Source organism: Labeo rohita, chromosome 17 (genome assembly GCF_022985175.1).
Source record: "Labeo rohita strain BAU-BD-2019 chromosome 17, IGBB_LRoh.1.0, whole genome shotgun sequence".
Lineage (NCBI taxonomy): Eukaryota > Metazoa > Chordata > Actinopteri > Cypriniformes > Cyprinidae > Labeo > Labeo rohita.
In genome coordinates this window covers 22,195,172-22,214,723 of record NC_066885.1, presented here as the reverse complement: position 1 = coordinate 22,214,723, position 19,552 = coordinate 22,195,172, and the positions used below count along the sequence as shown (strand labels likewise).

The 19,552-nt window shown below is 38.5% G+C and overlaps 2 protein-coding genes across 2 annotated transcripts in view; one reads left to right on the top strand and one right to left on the bottom strand.

Annotated features, from left to right (window-relative positions):
- The window catches only part of fut8a (fucosyltransferase 8a (alpha (1,6) fucosyltransferase)), a 93,783-nt gene extending 79,999 nt beyond the window's left edge, over positions 1-13,784 (bottom strand). Inside the window, exon 1 of the mRNA XM_051133730.1 lies at positions 13,625-13,784. The gene's annotated coding sequence lies outside the window, so the exon portion shown is untranslated. The remainder of the gene's footprint in view (positions 1-13,624) is intronic.
- Positions 13,785-15,659: 1,875 nt separating this feature from the next.
- On the top strand, positions 15,660-19,109 carry dnal1 (dynein, axonemal, light chain 1). The gene is made up of 8 exons (XM_051133746.1): positions 15,660-15,774; positions 16,255-16,293; positions 16,417-16,526; positions 16,640-16,695; positions 16,776-16,831; positions 16,908-17,034; positions 17,128-17,268; positions 18,009-19,109. Exons 1-8 carry the CDS (start codon positions 15,772-15,774, stop codon positions 18,056-18,058), a joined length of 582 nt encoding a protein of 193 aa, XP_050989703.1. The 5' UTR covers positions 15,660-15,771; the 3' UTR covers positions 18,059-19,109.
- Positions 19,110-19,552: the final 443 nt, after the last annotated feature.

Genomic DNA, 19,552 nt, shown 5'->3' with positions numbered 1-19,552 from the left:
AGAAATGTTCACAAATCTCTGCCACAATGCCCAAGTCAATTATGTAGTCATTAAGTCAAAATCAAAAGACTATTTTAATTCCATTTATACAGTTAAGGTCAAAAGTTTACATACACCTTGCAGATGTATTTTTTTTTGTTTAGTAATAGTGGTTCATGAGTCCCTTGTTTGTCCTGAACAGTTGAACTGCCCGCTGTTCCTCAGAAATATCCTTCAGATCCCACAACTTCTTTAGTTTTTCAGCATTTTTGTGTATTTGAACCCTTTCCAACAATGACCGTATGATTTTGAGATTCATCTTTTCACAATGAGGACAACTGAGGGACTCATGTGCAACAAATTATAGAAGGTTCAAATGCTCACTGATGCTGAAAAGTGAAAACTTTTTGAATTTGAAGATCAGGGTAAATTTAACTTATTTTTTCTCCTGGGAAACATGTAAGTAGCTTCTGAAGGGCAGTTGTCACCACCGCGGTCTCTGTGGCTCCCTCTGACCGCCGTCAGCGGGAACCATCCCCGGACTTTTAACTCACTACATTAACCATAACCCCGTACCTGGGATCCCCACTTCCGGTTCCGGGTCTTCCGGGTCACTTCCCCTCTGTCAGCCATTTTAGGACCGTCAGTTTGGCGGGATCTTCGCGAAGTTTTGGTTAGTTAGACTATCAATCCTGAGCGTTTTGTAACTGTTTGTATTTCGTGTTTGATTCTTGCTGCCTGCCCCGACCATATTGCCTGGATTACCGTTTACTCTTTGGATTATCTCTGTGGTTGTCGTTTGCTGGTGTTTGAACTCTGCCTGGTATACTACGATTTGTCTAATAAACGTCGCACATGGATCCCACGTCTCCGGATCAGTCACTGACCATGTTACAGCAGTACTAAATGAAAAAATATATATCTTAGGCTAAATAAAATAAATGTACACATCTTTATTGTTCAAAAGTTTACACCCCTGGCTCTTAATGCATCATTTTTTCCTTCTGGAGCATCAGAGAGCATTTGAACCTTCTGTAATAGTTGCATATGAGTCCCTCAGTTGTCCTCAGTGTGAAAAGATGGATCTCAAAATCATACAGTCATTGTTGGAAAGGGTTCAAACACACAGAAATGTTGAAAAACCAAAGACTTCGTTCAGACTTCTGTTCAAGACAAACAAGGGACTCATGAACAACTAAAACAAAACAATAAAACCAGCTGTGGATCATTCAGGTAACAACACAGTATCAAGAATCAAGTGCATGTAAACTTTTGAAGGGGGTCATTTTTATAAATTCAACTATTAAGTCCATTATTGTGGACTATGTGTAAACATCTTTTATGTGAAATATCTTATTCAGGTCAGTACTAAATAAAAAAATAACATGCATTTTGTATGATCCCTCTTATTTTGGTCAAATAATTAACATTTTGCAGATTCTGCAAGGTGTATGTAAACTTTTGACTTCAACTGTACATCGTATTGTGAGAAAATATGTCACCATATAGACCTAAAATCAAGTCAGCTTTTTGGCACTTAAGTCTAAGTAGTGTTTAGAGTCTTACACAAGTAATGTATTGATTTTAGTGATATATCAGGCTCCATTAGAGTAACAGAACAAGAAACAAGTGGTTGGAAGAGCTTGGCTGATATAAGAGAATGCCATTGCTGGGGCAATAAAAACGCCTCGTAAAAAGTGCATGACTGGCACGTTTTAAAATGCTCTTACTGTGGCACAGCCACATTTTATTAAAGCCTGAAAGATATGATGAAGGCAAGATACAGTGCAACATTTGACTACAAAATATATTAATGTCAAAAATATGCAAACTATGTGGGTGCATGTTATACAGTATATGCAACACAGTCCTACAATCACATCAAACTGAATAACTGACCCAAGCTACTTTTCAAACCCTTTAAAAAACAACAAAGCAGCATGCCATTTTTAAAGGCGTCAAAATTTCCAGCCCTTTAGATCAAGGCATCTTTCACATTGTTTTCCTGACTGCATGGCATAAACAAACCTGTCATCTGCAATTTTATCATGCATCCACTAGTCAACATCACCCCGCTGAGGCTTTCAGAGAAAAGACGACACTTGACATCTTTATATAGAGGGAGGAGAGAATGCAAAAATATGTTCGCATTTTCAAAGACCATAGCTTGAAAAGTAAGTTCAAAATGAGGAGCTTAAAGATCACACCAAGACTCAGGAATGTGACATGACTGTACACTGAAAATACAGTGAATGACTCCTCTGTGCTCTAGTGTGTGTGGGAGCCCTCCCTAGGACGCACATAAACCCCTGTAAGACAATTAATCAGAGACGAAAACAATAGGCTTTTGTCTTTGCTTGAGCCATGCTCAAATTGGCAACGCAAAGAACACCTAGAACAACACTGCAAACCAGGCGACTACAGCAGACGTAGTACGGTAAACAGTTAACTGGTGTTTTATTATTATTTCATATACTGTACAGTTCAAAGGTTTGGGGTCCATGTTATTTTTCTGAAAGAAATCGATACTTTAACAGAAACGTTTTTGAGGACAACATTCTAGGATTTTTCTCCATATAGTGGACTTCAATGGGGAACAATGGGGTGAAGATCAAAACTGCAGTTCCAGCGCAGCTTCAGTAGGGCTCTACATGATCCCAGCCAAGGAATAAGGGTCTCATCTAGCAAAACGACTGGTCATTTTCTAAAAAAAATAAAAAATGTACATACTTTTTAACCACAACTGCTTGTCTTTCCCTAGCTTTGCGTTCACGACCTTATGCATTACAGTCACGTTGGACAGTTCACGCATGACGTAAACGGAAGTACAATTCTTGAGTTTTTCGCCCTACCCTACCTTTTTGAACCAAAGTACACAGACGATAAACTAACCGTGCATTACCTTTCCAACGTGAGTAAATTTTTAGGAAATTTTAATTCAGGAGTGAAATAATCCTTAAAGAAGCAAAACTTTTTTTTAAGATGTATTTTTTTGTGCCATTTTCACCTTTATTAACGATACGACAGATCAGGACTGACAGGAAGCAAAGTGGGAGAGAGATGGGGGGCAGGATCACGAAAGGTCCTCAAGTCAGGACTTGAACTCAGGATGCCCGTAGTGCAACGGCACTGCACGCTGCCCACAAGGCTATTGGCACCAACTGTTTTTAACATTAATAATAATAAGAAATGTTATCTGAACACCAAAGCACCATATTAGAATGATTTCTAAAGAGTCATGTGACACTGAAGACTCGAGAAATGGCTGCTGAAAATTTCGCTTTGTCATCACAGAAATAAATTACATTTTTACAAATAGACACGAGTGACAGAGCACGTCTGAACACCCAAAAACAGCATATCAGGCATATTGACAGCTTATGTTTTGTCTGTTCATCAAGATAATAAAATGTGTTTCTTCAAGCGTGTGCCTATGCATCTAAGCAATGGCATTTCTTGTCAAATGCCAGTCTGTCGTGTCTTACAGGTCGTCCACTACAATGGCTGATAGATTAGCACAATTACCTACCGCTACACAAAAAGCACCCGCATTTGGTCGGTGTTCATTTCACACCCTCAGCCAAAGAGCTGTATTCTAAAGTCTAACCTTGACTAAATCAAAAGATACCAAAAAAACTTTGGTTCTGTATTGGAACTAAAGGTGGGGAGGGGGAATTCTCCAAGGCACATATGTAATGGGCCACAACTCCTTGTCTGGTGGAAAAAAGACAAACAAAAAAACGGAGTGATGAATCGTGGAGGAGTTCGGAGACGCAAGTAACTCTGACAGTCTGATCCATTGCCCAGGGCAAGAATGTGAAATGGAAAAGTTCTCATCAGGAATGGAGAGGCCTTCTTCTGAGGAAATAAATGGCTACCACACCTCCAGCTCACGGAGAGGAGACAGAGAGATAATGAAACGGCAGCCGGATGTTTATCGACTTTTATGAATTCTATTTGATCTTGCTTCTGTCGTCACTTGTTGGCAAAAACACGCAACTCCCTTGTGCCCCTGGTACTGAGGGTGGGCAGGACAGCAGAGGGAATATGACAAGGAATGCAAGCAAGCAACAGATGGGAAACAGAGTGGCCAATTACACCGTGCTGTAAAAATCGCTGGGTGTGCGGCACGAGAGGAGGAGATGAGGTGATTCATTCAGACAAATGATACCTCTCTCACAAGCTTCCTCCTGCTAGAACGGCGTATATGTCACGCCAGGTTTCCAGCTAGCATGCGAGGGAAATGTAAACGCATGAATGCAACACATGAGGAAGCTGCTAATGAATAATGTTGAATGATTGCAAATAAATGTTGTAGTGCCACGCGGTAGGCCACAGGCATTCAGAAGCTTTTGCCGAGTGCCTCTGTGATTGCCTCCCAAGGGTATCTCAACTGCCCTGAAATTCTATTTCCCAATGCCGAAAAGCCTGTTTATGCGCGACTGTTAATGCTCACAAAAGACGCTCTGATCACACCAATAAACCGTGCAAATCACTGAAGCACCGAAACATCCATTCGCACCAAACTCGAGCGTGCAGCAACGCAGAGTGTGTCACTAGGCACACTGATTAGCATGGATGTCAGTGGAGTACTAAAGAGGGCAGCTCATCCAGTGCCGGGTCCTCAGCAAAACAGACCACATACAATGCTGCTGTCAACATCATTTACGATCAGTCATTTTTACTTACGTTCACATATGATCGAAAGGTTCAAAACTTACAGTGCCTGATCCCAACCACTTCCTTCTTCTGTTCTCTTCACACCTGTATTACGATCTCCTGGTCATAAGACTGAACAGTGACCAAAGTCCTCATGCACTTCTTCAGGGTTGAGTGATAAGGTCGAACCAATGGCAAGTGCCACTGATCATGTGCATGTGCTTTCGGGCCTTGTTTGGTTTTTCCTTTATTTCTGTGATTCTTGTAAGAGTCAGTTAGAATGGGTTGATAACTATAATTATCAACCCATCACAGCATGCTATTGTTTTCCAGCAAATGTGTTTATGAATTTATAGCTATCATGGGGTTAAATTATAGCTCAATGAATAATTTGACTCTACGGTTGCAAATTAAAAATGGAACACATTTGTTTTGTAAAGGAAGTTTTGAATGGAAATGATGGGTAATTGACGGAATGCCAATGACTTCAAGATTTTTGGTTAAAATGTGCATTTAGCACATTTATATGGGAAAATTCCATTCCTGAAGTCATTCTGATATTTGCGGAGCTTAAATTAAAAAATGACCAGATGGTGAAACTGTCTGGAGATTGTACATAAGAAAAAAAAACTCTCAAAGGCTAAAATAAAAATGTTGGCAAACAGAGTTTGGCACTTTTTTTTAATTATTTCTTAAAATTGTAAAACTTTTGTAAAACATTTGCCAAATCAAAGTCAGTGTGGGCTAACCACACAAAACAGTTTGTACAAGTAATCTGTTAAAATAATATAAAATATTTGGAAAACACTGTCTGCCAAATCAAAGTCAGTTGAAAAAAAAAAAAAATATATATATATATATATATATATATTATTTTTTCTAGTGAGGCTGTTGAAAATATCAACAGAACAAGTACAACTACTGGCACTACTGAACATTGTGACAATGCCTGGCCATTACTGTGTTTGTAATCTAGACGGATTAAGCTTCTTTCCATTTTGTTGTCAGTATTTCTCTGGCCAGTTACACAAATCTCTTCACTAGCCAGAAAAGTGAATATTTAACAAATTAATTAAGGGCACATCATCATTCATCAGTGTATACTTTAATGAAATAAAGAGTCCTGCTGAACAATACAGTAAAATCAATGTCCACTAAATCTTATACTCCGCTTGTGAAACCACAGTATGTTGTTGCTGGCATGAGCGGCAATCCAACTCTTGATCCCAATTAAGACAACCTGTGCCTTTTCAACACAAAAGGGCTTGCCACAACACTATGAGGATTAGCGAAAAATTAAGTCGACAAATCCACTGATCAGATTATCTCTCCGAACAGGATCTTCTCTGCCTTACACGCCTCTCGCTGGCACAGGCTAATGCTACTCCATGGTGTCTAAACTGTAGTCAATAACCTGGCTCAAAGATGCTGCTCTGCAAGCAGTCGATTTCAAAGCGAATGAAAGAAAGAAGGAAGAAGGAAACAGACATTGCAGCTGAGAGATGAAAAGAGTGAAAGGGAGGTTAAAGAAAGGGCACTGTTACCAAACAATTCGTCACCTGCACGGTAAAGGAAAAGGGTGCTAGCTCAACCTTTTTACTGTTTGCCAGGCTGTACGTTTTCTGCACTGCTCAAGAAGAATAAGTAAAGAAAAGGACAGAACCCAGAATGTGACATATCTCCGCTCCGCACCCTGTCTTTCTGTCATCAGTGTCACATGAGGTTTGCTCCTCTGGCTCTGTACCAAATTAGCATTCGACTCATCCTCTGCCCTGCGCTGCACTGCTGAAAACCACCGGCGGGAGATAAACACAGCGATCATAGTGCTTCTGAGTGTACAGATTTAAACTTCAAATGGCCAGCGGTTACTTGGGCTTGCCTTGGAATAGTTTTTAAAGAACAACTGATGGAGACAAAACTGCAAGTAGCATGCTTACATGCAAACTTATGCAAGTGAAGTATAGCAATATGAAAATATTCAGATATGGATGACAACCTGAGATGGTATTCTGGCTTAAACCCGGTTGCGGTTTGCAGCAGTTTTTGTTCTGTGTGGGCGGCAGAGCCCACCTGAGCCGAACCCCCGGGCTAACAACTCCACTCAGTGGGTGAGGGGCAGCTGGGATTTTGGCCAAAAGGTATAGTTGAGATTTTCACACAAATCCAACAACTAGCAACAATTTAAGTGTTCAATTCAGCTTATGCAAACAGCAATGGAGGGAGGCAAATATTTCACTAGTGCTCCGAGTGCTAAGGTTCAAACAGGATGGTCTGGCAGGGTCTCATCAAGCATTCCCTCTAATATTGAGGAGTGGGGAAGGAATTTTCAGAGGGCAGAAATGACAGAACGAGGAAGAGAGAAAGAGACAAACAGCAAGAGAGGAGGGGGCAGATTGGGACTTACAAAAGCACACTCAATATGTGTCCCATGAGGTTTGTATCTTTTTTTCCTCACTGGAGACAGAAAGGACAACTGACTGTTGAATCGGAATGGCATATAAACCAAGTAATGGTATGGAAGCAGATGCTGCTATAAGCTAAGTGAAGACTCCACCATGCCTCCTGCAACCAAATGGTCCTCACTGCAGAACACAAGATCCAGGGGGTGAGGCTGGATCCAAATCCAACTCCTCCCACCTTACATATCCCTAAACCTACCCGTCTCCACCCTTTGATCCCTAAACCTATCCATCTCCACCCCCTGGATCTTGTGTACTGCAGTGAGGGGCTACTGCCTGAAACATGCACTTTGAGAGTCTTTATACTTGAAACAGTTAAAGATATCAGTCAGCACAAGGTGAAATCCAATCATGCCAAACCCTCTGAATCCTCTTAGTATGACAATCCCCCACCTCTGCTTTGTGTATGAAGGGGATAACAACACACTGACATATAATGTGGCTCGGACAGTCATCAATCATAACGGTGCTTGTGCTTGCCTCTTCTTAACCCGATGACTCCTGAGGGCTGGCACTTAGTAGATTAGATGCCTCAACCCTTTAAATTGGGTTTAATAGCATTCCAATAGACATCTTGTCTGCCCTCTGATCCTACCTCTGTTGCTTTTTATGCAGATCTTCATCCATCGTTGTGAGCACCGCAGAGATGCTTAATTGTCCCAGAGAAGCCGTTAGCAATCCACAAGGCATTAGGGATGCTATTGAGCATGCTCCAGTTGAGCTGAGGCAGCAGTCTCACTCAGGTCAATGCTGAGCATTGCAGACTACAGGACTAGATGTCTCAAAAATGCTTCCATCATCTTTACCTCAGACATGAGTCCCCTGGGTATTCAGCCTAGAGCTTATTTGGACAGACTAGTCTTCCCTAAGAAGGTCAGGTAAATTTGTATTTCCACAGATGTACCTTAAGTAATCCCGTCCAAATAAGACACATCTGTTTTTTCCCCCTCATACATCCTCTGTGAAACTTGCGTTGCAAATTACCTAATATTTTACTACAAACTTTGTGGTCCTCTAAGAAATCTTATCCCACCCAGACAGGAATGTCTGTGATTGTAGTATATTGTTTTTTCACAATGATTCTGCTCATTGACTCCTCTCTCCGCTTTTGCATCTTCATTTAGTTTTTTCAACAGCTTTTTAGTAACAAAACCGCTTTTGGTTCAAGTAATTTTTTATATCAGATGTAAGAAGAAAACTAAATCTTAAAACCCACCACATCCAGATAACAGACACTCCCATCTGTAAAGATGTCAGTCCTATTCAAATCAGTACTCTGCTACTTACTGTAACTCAAACATTGTTTGGAAAACAAATCAAAAGTAGTATTTACTGTACCTCTGACTTACTGTTCTGTCTTCGTCACACCTTTCCTCTACCTCCCTTATGTAGAGTGATGTGTGTGCCAGAGGGTGTGTCGAAGTCAACTCTGATGAGGTAAGATGTGCTGGCACAGATGACGAAGCAAAATAAATGAAGGCGTGTAGGAAGAATCAAATACAGTATATTCTTGTGTAATTCTGACAGTTACAGAGCAAGGACCTGGTGAAAAAGTACCTGGCTACTATTCAAGACGGTTACGGCCTATTTCTGTTGCTAGTTTTTTCCCCTCTTTCTGAATTAAAGTAACCTTGGCCTCATTGTCTGCAAGCAGCTCAAGCAGAGGGCACAATTATTGTGCAAATTGTGTGCCTCTGGGTTCTCAACTCTAAACAAGGGTCTCAGTTCAGTTTGCTGAGGACTATTTACCCTACGTTCTGAAAGAGTCAACCAACTGCCTTTGCAGATGTGCATTTGGCACAATCGCTCACGTTTATTTGTCTGCTACGGCAAGGGCACGGTAGACTCTGGGAGAAAAGCGGTGTCATGTGCAACAAATTTCCCTGGTTTAAATGAAGCCCTGCGGTAGGTAATCATTGACTGTGATGGCTGCAAATATTCACGTTTAATCATTCACACCATATGTTTTTACAAAATCATGTCATTTTTCTGCAGGGGTCAAATAAGGCCTGCGGTTGGTGTAATCCTGACCCTTCCTCTCCTTGTGTGTGGGCGATGGCGGAGCAGTTCCCCTGCAGCTGCCAGAGCGATGCTCCACATTGCAGTGTGGTATTTATAGCCGATGAAACAGCTCCCTGTCGTTGGCCACTGTCAAGTCTGATGGGTGCAAAGCAGTCAGCCAAGAACCTACCAGCAAAACACACAAGCATGCACACACACATACAGACTTTTACAATCTCCAAAGGGCTCTGAAGAATGACTCACGGCCTTCCTTGTCCTGAGAAAGAGAGAGTTAGTAAAGACAATGTCTGGGTCGCTCTTTCTTGCTGCCCACTGCCGCAGAACTAGAACGGGGAAAGAGTGAGTGCAAATGTTCATCATGTGGAAAGCTACATGGTCTGCCATTAGGAGCCCTGCCAGAGATTTCATCCATGTGATTATCCCACCCCACCACAGCAACTCACTTCATCATCCATCTCATGCAAACACACACACCTGCACTTGTACACGCTAGTCCCCGCCGCCCGATCCCACACCTCTCAGCCGTTCCAATCAAAACCTATTGGGAGAGACTTTCCATCTCCTGCTCAGAGAGGCAAACTACACTATCATTAAAACTGATCAGAACCTCTTTATCCCCGCCCACTGCCCACATTGCTATGGAAACTCAGCCAAGAGTAGTCACCTGATATTGGCAGAATAGAAGAGATGAGCACGGGGAGCGGGGGAGGGGAATGAGATTCCCTTTGCTCCTGTCTGATCCATGATTTTGAGCTTTATTACAGCCCCCGTCCTGACCTTCACTTCACAGCACGGGGTGAATGTATGTTAAGAAAGTAGCAAAGCCTCTATTACTCCTCCATTCAGTCTCAATAAAACGAGCATAAACCAGAACGTCTTTTCCTGGGTTAATAATTCTTCTTCATAATTCACCCCAGGAGACAATTATCTATCGAGGGCATTATTAGATTTCTCAGTTCATTACTCAAATTTGACAAATGTGGCAAGATAGACATTGCACACAATGGGTTTCCGCTAGGCAAAGTGTGCTGTTACATGATCGTGTGACTAGCGCAACATGTGCAGCCACCACATCAGCGTCGTTAATTTAAATAACACAAAACAAAACCTTTATGTGTAAATGTAGCGTTGGATCATGTGGGAACGTGAAGCTACATATTATGGAAATCCCTTAACCGCATATTATGTTTTCAAGGTAATGCATCACCAGCATAATTGTGTGAGCAGAGTGAGTCAGTGCAAAACGTTGAGCTGCAACAAGACTCCAGGGGCCTATGACAAATTAATGCATATTTATCGTTCATTTGTGAGAGTTGTGACTGACCAGAGAGAACTGAGATTAAGAGCAAACTTTCAACAAGAGAGATGATTACACAATACTAAAAACCTACATAGTGTAAAAGCTAATAAAATAGTAGAGTAAAGATAAACGTCACTGGTGGTTAACTTGAGCAAGATAAGGCCACATCACACCTTGACATGTGAACTTTAACACCCATTTTCCTTCATCTAAATATAGAAATGTAAACAGATGTAATTATTGCTCTCTTCAAAACTGGTATCTGTTCAGAAAAGAGCATTAAATGTGATACTGCACTGAAAAATAAAGCATACAGTTGCTACCTTAACTGTTTGTACCTGATCTAACCCTTAAAAATGACTTAAGTTGGTGTAGACCCTCATATTAGATTACATAATGCAGTTGATTCTGTCATACTAAATTAATCCAGATGTTACCACATGAAGTATGTTTTAGATCACCTGACAAAACATGTTTAAAATTCTGTTTGTGGATTTGTTTTAGAGAATTCCCTGAAAAAGGCCTCAAGCTAAATGAACCGCCCCTTAGGGAAGTTACAGGCACTGCCATTGGCTAAAACAGCTCTAAGGACCCTAGCAAGTAAACATAGCAGAGGAGTGTTGAATTCATTCTCTCAGTTTGTCTGACTACACTGCAAAAAATGAAACGTGAAGAAGTGACTACCTGACCCGTGAAAATGAATTTTGTTGGTCTAATCTAATATAGTCAGGCTGATTCAGTCAATATTTGTTAACCACTTTTCCGGTTACCTGACAAACATATTGTCCAGTGTACAGTGGAAAAATGCTAGTCTGAAAGCTAGAAGCAGTATCTACATAGATGCATGAAATAAAATCTTCATATTGTTGTATTCTTTGCTGCTCTAAGGCCAAAAGCAATGCAAATCCACTGATCCAGGACAGATTCAGAAAACAGTTTGATGACCATCTGACTTTAGAGTAGAAACATCTCATCATCTCTATCCAGAAACCTAACCTTGTGGAGGTATCAATTACCATGGGAGATTTAATTATATCATTAATTCCAAGTCAAGCGAGATAAGCAGCTTCAATGCAAAAAGCACTATTAAAGATGTATGAATGTAGAGAATGCACACAAGTCCAAGTAGATGTAATAACACACTTGACTATGAAAGCTCGTTATCGGTGCACGCTTGGAAGAGCAGGGACTGGGCATTATGGCCAAACATCTGTAGAAGACATTGATTTTACAAGGCTCTTAAGTGAGGCAAATGTTTTCAGTGCATCGATTAAAACAGCAGATGACATGACGGGAGATAAAACCACAAAGTAGCAGTGAAAGAGTGAAGCCAAATTGTTATACAATGATAATTAATGCTGCCCATCCTGAAGTGTGTCTAATGGGTGTGATAGGAGTGGATTAAGTAAGGAAAAGTACTGGCGGAGACAAATAATCCCTGTGCCCATGATTTCAACATATATGCCTTCTAGGTAGGCAGTTTACTTTTGCTAATGAGAAATCAAACTAATCCCAGTGCAGTTGAGAAACATAACCTTTGACAGTTAGAAAAACAGCGAAAAGACTTGTGGGAACTGTGCTAGGAAAAACAGTCATCATCATAATAATGACTTGTATTACTGCAATAACAGGCTTTATTTCCTGCTTCATTCTTAAAGGGATAGTTCACACCAAAATTAAAATAGTGTTGTTATTTACGTTGCTCCAAATCAAACAGAGAAATTTTGAGGAATATGCTAGATGCTTATTTCCATGTAATTACAATGAATGGTGACTTACGCCTCAAAAGAGATGCAAAAGCATCATAAAATTCTCTCAAAAGTAGTGATTCCTCCACTATCCACCTTATTCTTCCCGTAAAAGCATTTGTAAATTTTATGGGTCTGGCTTCCGGTGTCATCCACGCCAAGCTATTTTTAGCTGTATAAAATAGCTAATTTTGCTGCTTGATATTGCAAATCGGTGTGTCTTACCATATTATTTTAATGTATTATCTTAATTATGGGCACACTGGTTTGTAGTGCAAACAGTTTTACTGGTTACTGCACGCTGTTATTCTTCTCATTATTTCCCTATAGCGGATAACAAACCAGAGGTCTCATCCATAGGCATACTTCCACATTACAGAAAAAGGTGGATATTCCAAGTATTCTTAAGCAAAGTATTATAATCGTTTTTTTTTTTTTTTTTTAGAGGAACAGAATAATATAAGTATTTTTTGTACTGATCATATAAACCAATCTGTGAGCAAATCATTCATATTGGTTATGTTTGGAGCAACCGATTCAATGGAAAGATACACTTTACACAATTTATTACAAATTTTCTCATGATGAACACTCTCTCGTGGAGAACTAAGCCGGACACCAAGAATTTTCTGTAAATAACAACTCAAACTGCATTTTGTTCCTCACATAACTGCCATTTTATGGCTCCAAAACACATTGGAAATAATGAGATGTGTGGCTACGTGTATTATACATTTATTACAGTTCATAGGCTTGACATTTTCAATCCCCATTCACTGTCACAGTGAAGCACATTCTACAAAATTTCTGATAGTCATGCAAGTTTAAAACAACAACCTGAAGTTCATTTAATTTTATTTGTGGTGAACTATGGCTTTAAACATGATTTCTTAGTGTTCACTAACGCGCTGCCTTCTTCACAAGGGTCTAAAAGTAAACACTCAAGATTTCTGCAGCGGCTTCATGTTAACTTGCTTCTTCCTTTCTACCCATATAAACATGGACACGCTACTGCTGCTGTGATTCCTGCTAGATGTCTGACTAAGATTCAGTTAGTCATGCAGCACTTCAACAGCCCATACAAACCGTTTATTAATAAGTCTGGTGTATTTGTTAACAGATTCGTTTGCGCTATACGGTGTGGATTCGCTGAAAGTAGGCTTCCTATATTTGGCACTGCTATTCTCATTCGCAATCGCCTTCATCTCTTTCTAGTACATAAACACGTTATACAGTGTGCTGTGATCGTGATATCCACAGAATGACCATCTGACCAGAGCATACTTCGCTATCACGGCGCGAAAACACAATGCGCTTGAGCTGCAAACCTGACCGTTATTTTTGCCGTTCAGCAGTCGAGGCAGCTAGCAACAGGCCGGGATGGAGCGAACTCGCCGGCGAGAAAAACGTCGTTTTCCTCAACATAATGCAGTCGTGTGTAACGGCGACACACTTACCTTGATTTGGCACTGGTGTACTTGTATCTCCACTGCGCGTATGTTTTACCGAATGGGATGCTTCACGAGTCGTGGCGGAAACAGGAACTGGGGAGACTGACTGCTGCTGTCTGAATTCTCGCTGCTGGGCTCTTGAGGAGGCTGCTCGGCTGTCACTGGGCTGCACTGCGCATGCGTGTGTCAGATCACCACGATACAGAATACAATTTCTTGGATCTCATTATTCATGGTTTTGCCAGCGTAATGCGACTGATTTTCTCCGTAAAAATATGACAAATAGTCATTTCACTAATGAGACCTCAGACAAAGCAATTTAAAGCGACCGATCGTGTGGGATTGTATTAAAAAAGAATAATAAAAAAGCCCACTATTATGCAAATGTAAAACACTCTCGGCGTAGTACAGATTAATACATATTAAATTTATAATAAACGTCCAGTCCAACATCAGGCTCGAAAATCTATTCAGTGTTTCCATTCTGAACATATTACATCGTACTGGACACAGAACTCTTGTTTACATTATTTCTACTATTTATATAGCATTTATTATAGGCATTTTTAAACATTTATACACTTGTATGTAGATACTCTGTATTTTGCTCTTAATATTTGATCTTTGACTTGTAACTCTTGACTTGATTAATGATCATTACAGTAGTACAATTGTACTATGCTACATGTTGGCTAACTGATGCAGAATGCATTTTAACATAAAGAAAATAATAAGCTTAAGTTTTAGAGCCTGTCAGACCTTTATGGTCTATGGAAGCCCATTTCTACTACATAAGAAAAAAGTTTGAATTTTTGTCATAATTAAGATGTTGTATCTCATAATTTTGACTTTTGTCATAATTATGACTTTTTGTCACTTACGAAAATGAACCATGGTTTTATTATAGTAAACGTGTAGTAACCATGTTTTTTTGGCAGCTTGATTACCATTTGTATAGGCTAACCACAGTTTTGCTACAAACACCATGCTTAAACTATGGTTAGTGTAACAAAACCAATTTGTGGTTGCCATGGTATACCAAATGTATTTATTTATTTAATTAATTTTCTTTTATTTGTAGTAAAATCATGGTTAATTTCTGTAAGGAATGTCATGATTATTATTTACTAAAGCATGATTTTTTTTTTCTCTATTTGGTGGAAATTGGATCCATGCTGGACTGTCATTAAAGCCATGTAGAAGATGTTTAGGATTCCTGATGTTTAGGATTCCAGTCATTTGTCATACACTCTCTCTCTCTTTCTCTCTCTCTCACACACAAACACACACACGTCTGGTTTATTATCCTTGTGGAGACTCTCCATAGACGCAATGGTTTTTATACTGTCCACACTGTATTTTCTATCCCCTTACCCTAACCCTACCCCTAAACCTAACCCTTACAGAAAACTTTCTGCAACTCATTCTGTATGATTTATAACCATGTTTCCCCATGGACCTCAATTTAGGTCCCCACGGTGACACGAGTCCCCATGAGTCTGTGTGTATTCAGGTTTAGGTCCCCACCAGGATATAAAAACAAGACTACACACACTGAGGGCAGTTTGACTGTTATTATTGTTACATCACTCCCACCCAGTGGTTTGACTATGGAATCGCACCAAGAACCTCATGAAGGGCTGAATCTAGAGCCAAATTGTGCAGAATGACATTTGTTTCAAATATAAAGGCCTTTATATTGTAAAAAGCGAAAACAATGTAAGATATTATTTTGTTAACTGTAAGCAAAAAATATCGATAAACAGTGTGATATTATTTAGTTTAAGTATCCTCAGGGAGCAAATGAGATTAAAAAAAGCATGTTGTTAAAAAATGTGAATATAAAAACAAATACTAAAAATGTTATATTCTCAAAAATATGAACTTACTTAAGGAAATTACATTTATTTATTTGTTTGTTTACCTGTTTGTTTATTTATTATATCTCTTATCCTTGGTCGCTCTCACGGTTCTCACTGGCATTTTTCTATTTTCTTTCCCCGTGCTATTCATAAGTAGATTTTTCACATGGCAACGCGACCAACGTGATGTTTGTGTTGTCACGCGGCTTGCCATAGTCGTGCCAGTCGGAAGCATCAGTTCGCGCACGCGCTTTGCGTCAGGGCAGTTCCATAGCAACCGTAAAGAACAACATGGTGAGTTCCCATCCTATTTCTGCTTTTAATACACATTATTATGCGATGTTATCAAGTGCAAAAATGCATCGTTCTAAATGAGGAAATAAGGTGTTTGATTTTATAATAAAACGCCATTACGTTGACTGGACAAACAAGCTGCATCAGTGTTCATCACTTGTGTCAGGCAGTTTGCAGCAGATAAACATTTAGCCACATTGCTAGCTGTTGGACACTAGCAAATTACATTTTAAATGCGGAGAGGTTTTGGTTTATTAAGTATTAAACAGACTACAGCCAGGCTATAGAAGATAGAGAATAGCGAGTTTAGCATCTGCATTATTTAAGTTACATTAATAATAACATACAGTAGCATATTCGTAGAGATACAAAGCAAAATGCATTACATTTTTTAATTTGTTAGGCTCTTAACTATATTTGTGCTATAAAATCATTTTACCTTGCTGTGAGTGATAACGAGGTTATTATGTGTGTTTTCAGGCAAAAGCAACAACTATTAAAGAGGCCCTGGTGAAATGGGTAAAACGTTTATTGTCAATTTAGTTTGTAAATTAACTTTCTCAAGTTTTAACCCATTTAGCATTTCTAGTAAATGCTCTGTCACTCATATTATCTTATTTGATTTCACTTGGTTGTTTCAAGGAGGAGAAAACAGGCGAAAAAGCGAGCGAGGCAACAGCAGTAAAGCTTTATGGTCAGATTCCTCCTATTGAAAAAATGGACGCGTCTCTGTCTAATCTTGTCAACTGCGAGTGAGTCTAAATAGACATCTTTAATTTTAGTCTATTTTCTTATAAACCAATAACTGTGTGTTAGATATAATAACTCTCTGATATATCTTCACTGTATGTTCTGTTCTGCTTAGGAGATTATCCTTGTCTACAAACTGTATTGAAAAAATTGCCAACTTGAATGGTCTAAGTAAGTACACGTTTCAAATGCAAACTTTTCAAGTGCATTTGTCATGATTGCTGAACAGTTTATTTACATTTTCCTCCTAGAGAACCTTAAGATATTATCCTTGGGCCGGAATAACATCAAAAACCTTAATGGACTTGTAAGTGAAGAAACAGAATATTAATGATAACATTAAGAAATGGACTTCCCTCTTACTCCTCTTCTGTCCCCCGCAGGAGGCAGTAGGCGATACTCTGGAGGAGCTGTGGATCTCTTATAACCTCATAGAAAAGCTGAAGGGAATTCATGTCATGAAGAAACTGAAAGTCTTGTACATGTCTAACAACTTGGTCAAGGAGTGGGGTGAGCATGGAAGATAGATTACCACGAGTCCAATAGCAGCTTAGTCATGGTATGTCAAGGATGAGCATTTTATGAGGCTGTATGTTCCTTTAGGGGAGTTTCAGAAGCTGGCAGATCTTCTATCACTGGCGGACCTCGTCTTTGTGGGGAACCCATTAGAAGAGAAGCATTCTGCAGATGGCAACTGGATAGAAGAGGCTACTAAGAGGCTTCCCAAGCTTAAAAAGCTAGATGGTATGTAGCATACACTACCAGTTAAAAGTTTTTGAACAGTAAGATTTTAAATGTTTTTTAAAGAATTCTCTTCTTCTCACCAAACCTGCATTTATTTGAATTTTATTCCTGCAATCAAAGCTAAAGGTTCAGCATCATTACTCCAGTTTTCAGTGGCACATGATCCTTCAGAAATCATTATAATATGCTGATCTGCTGTTTGTTGTTGTTATTATTATTAGTATTCAGGATTCTTTGATTAATAAAAAGATCAAAAGATCAGATTTTATCTGAAATAAAAAGCTTTGTAACATTATACACTATACACAAAATTATACATTATACACTTCTATTAATCAAAGAAACTGAAAAAATTCTAGTCAGCTGTTTTCAACATATTTATAATAATGAATGTTTTTTGAGCAGCAAATCAGAAATTAGAATGATTTCAGAAGGTCATGTGACTGGAGTAATGATGCTAAAAATTCAGTTTTGAAATCACAGGAATAAATTACATTTTAAAATATATTCAAATAGAAAACATTTATTTTAAATAGTAAAAATATTTCAGTGTTTCATTACTGTTTCTTCTGTACTTTGGATCACATAAATGCAGGTTTGGTGAGCAGAAGAGATTTCCTTAAAAAACATTAAAAATCTTACTGTTCAAAAATGTTTAGTTATTATTATTAGTTATAAAAATGTTCATTTGCTTATGAGACCATGGTTGCAAAAATGACCCTCATAATTTTCATTTTTAGGAAACCCCGTTATCAAACGAGAAGAGGAAGAGGGTGAAGGGGAGGGTTAATCCAGGTCCTTTATATCTTCTGAAGTTGGTGCATTTTTATTGTTCAAACACCAGCATTTTAACTGTTAGAAGTCTGTGCAATATTTGCATTTTTTTAATTAAATTTATTTATATGGAATTAAGCTAAAAAGCTAAATCCATTTTCTTGAGCTTTAACACTATTTGAATAGATTTTAATAGCACACACTTGATGCGTTCTTTTAGCCTTAGCACAAGCGGAAATATACAATCATAATCGTGCAGAAGGACAGATTGGATAGTACTCATTACTTACACTTTAATAAAATAAATTGAAGCATTTTTTTTCTACTTAAAACTAACTTAAGAATTACTATAAAGAATTAATATGTTCACCACTAGAATAATTAATCATTTAACATAACTTGATTTCGTGAAATTATATATTTGACTTGAATAACCAGTTAATTTCCATGATACCACATGAAGGACATAAAACTTTTCAGGGAGATCAATAACATGTAACACAAAAATCCAGTGACATTAAAGCAACTACAAAACTGGAATGATTAAGTGTGTGACATATCAATTTCATTTGGTGCTATGCTTTAGTATGTCTCTATTAGGAGGCTACTTTCAAAATTTTCTGTATCTAAAGTTCATTTATAACTGCAAGAATTACATTTTTAATTAAACGCCTTTTCTAAATATACTTTTTATAATAAATTTGTTTGGACATAGGCAAAATTCTTAATCTGTTTGCAGTTATTCTGTTGTCGCACAGTTTCATCACTAGATGTATTGTTAGAACATTACATTGTATGGTACCTAAAGCAAGTTGCACAATGAGAGCAATTTAACACTTTGTAGCATGTCTCCATAGAGTAACGTAAATGTACTGTGGCCAAATAAAGGCACTGTAACTAATACTGTAATTAAAAAGTTGTCTGACTTAGTTTCCTGTCAACAATTTTATAAGTGTGATTCCAGTTTTATATTTACAATTTTAAGCATGTTTTATTGTTTTTGATTCCTCTACATGTTGTTTACTGTGTTTCAGAAGAAAAAATAAACTATTTTGTCCTCTGCTCAAGTTGTTATCATTTCATTATTAATACCATTGTATTCAATTTGTGATAACACTTTACAATAAGGTCATTTGCTAACAAGTTAATGCATTAACTAACATGGACTAAGAATGAACAATATTATAATTTTACAGCATTTATTGGGCCTAACATTTGTTAATGTTAGTCAATAAAAAAGTTCATGTTAGTTCACAGTGCATTGATTAATGTTAACGGATACAGCTTTTGATCTTAAAAATGTATTAGTAAATATTGAAAATTAAAATTAGCTAAGATTAGCACATTGTTTCTTTGCAAGTCCATGCTAACTAGCGTTAACATGCTAACTTTGTTGATGTCCCTGGTGAAAAAATCAGCATATGCTGGTAGGTATGTTTTGATGCTGGGATGCTGGTTAGGTAGGTTTTGATGCTGGTTTAAGCTGGTCCTTTGATGGTTTATGCTGGTC

Excerpts from the sequence above, each read along its gene's own strand:
- dnal1 (XM_051133746.1), top strand. Across the intron at positions 16,294-16,416 it reads AAGAGGCCCTGGTGAAATGG|GAGGAGAAAACAGGCGAAAA; the intron begins GTAAAACGTTTA and ends GGTTGTTTCAAG. Across the intron at positions 17,035-17,127 it reads CAACTTGGTCAAGGAGTGGG|GGGAGTTTCAGAAGCTGGCA; the intron begins GTGAGCATGGAA and ends ATGTTCCTTTAG.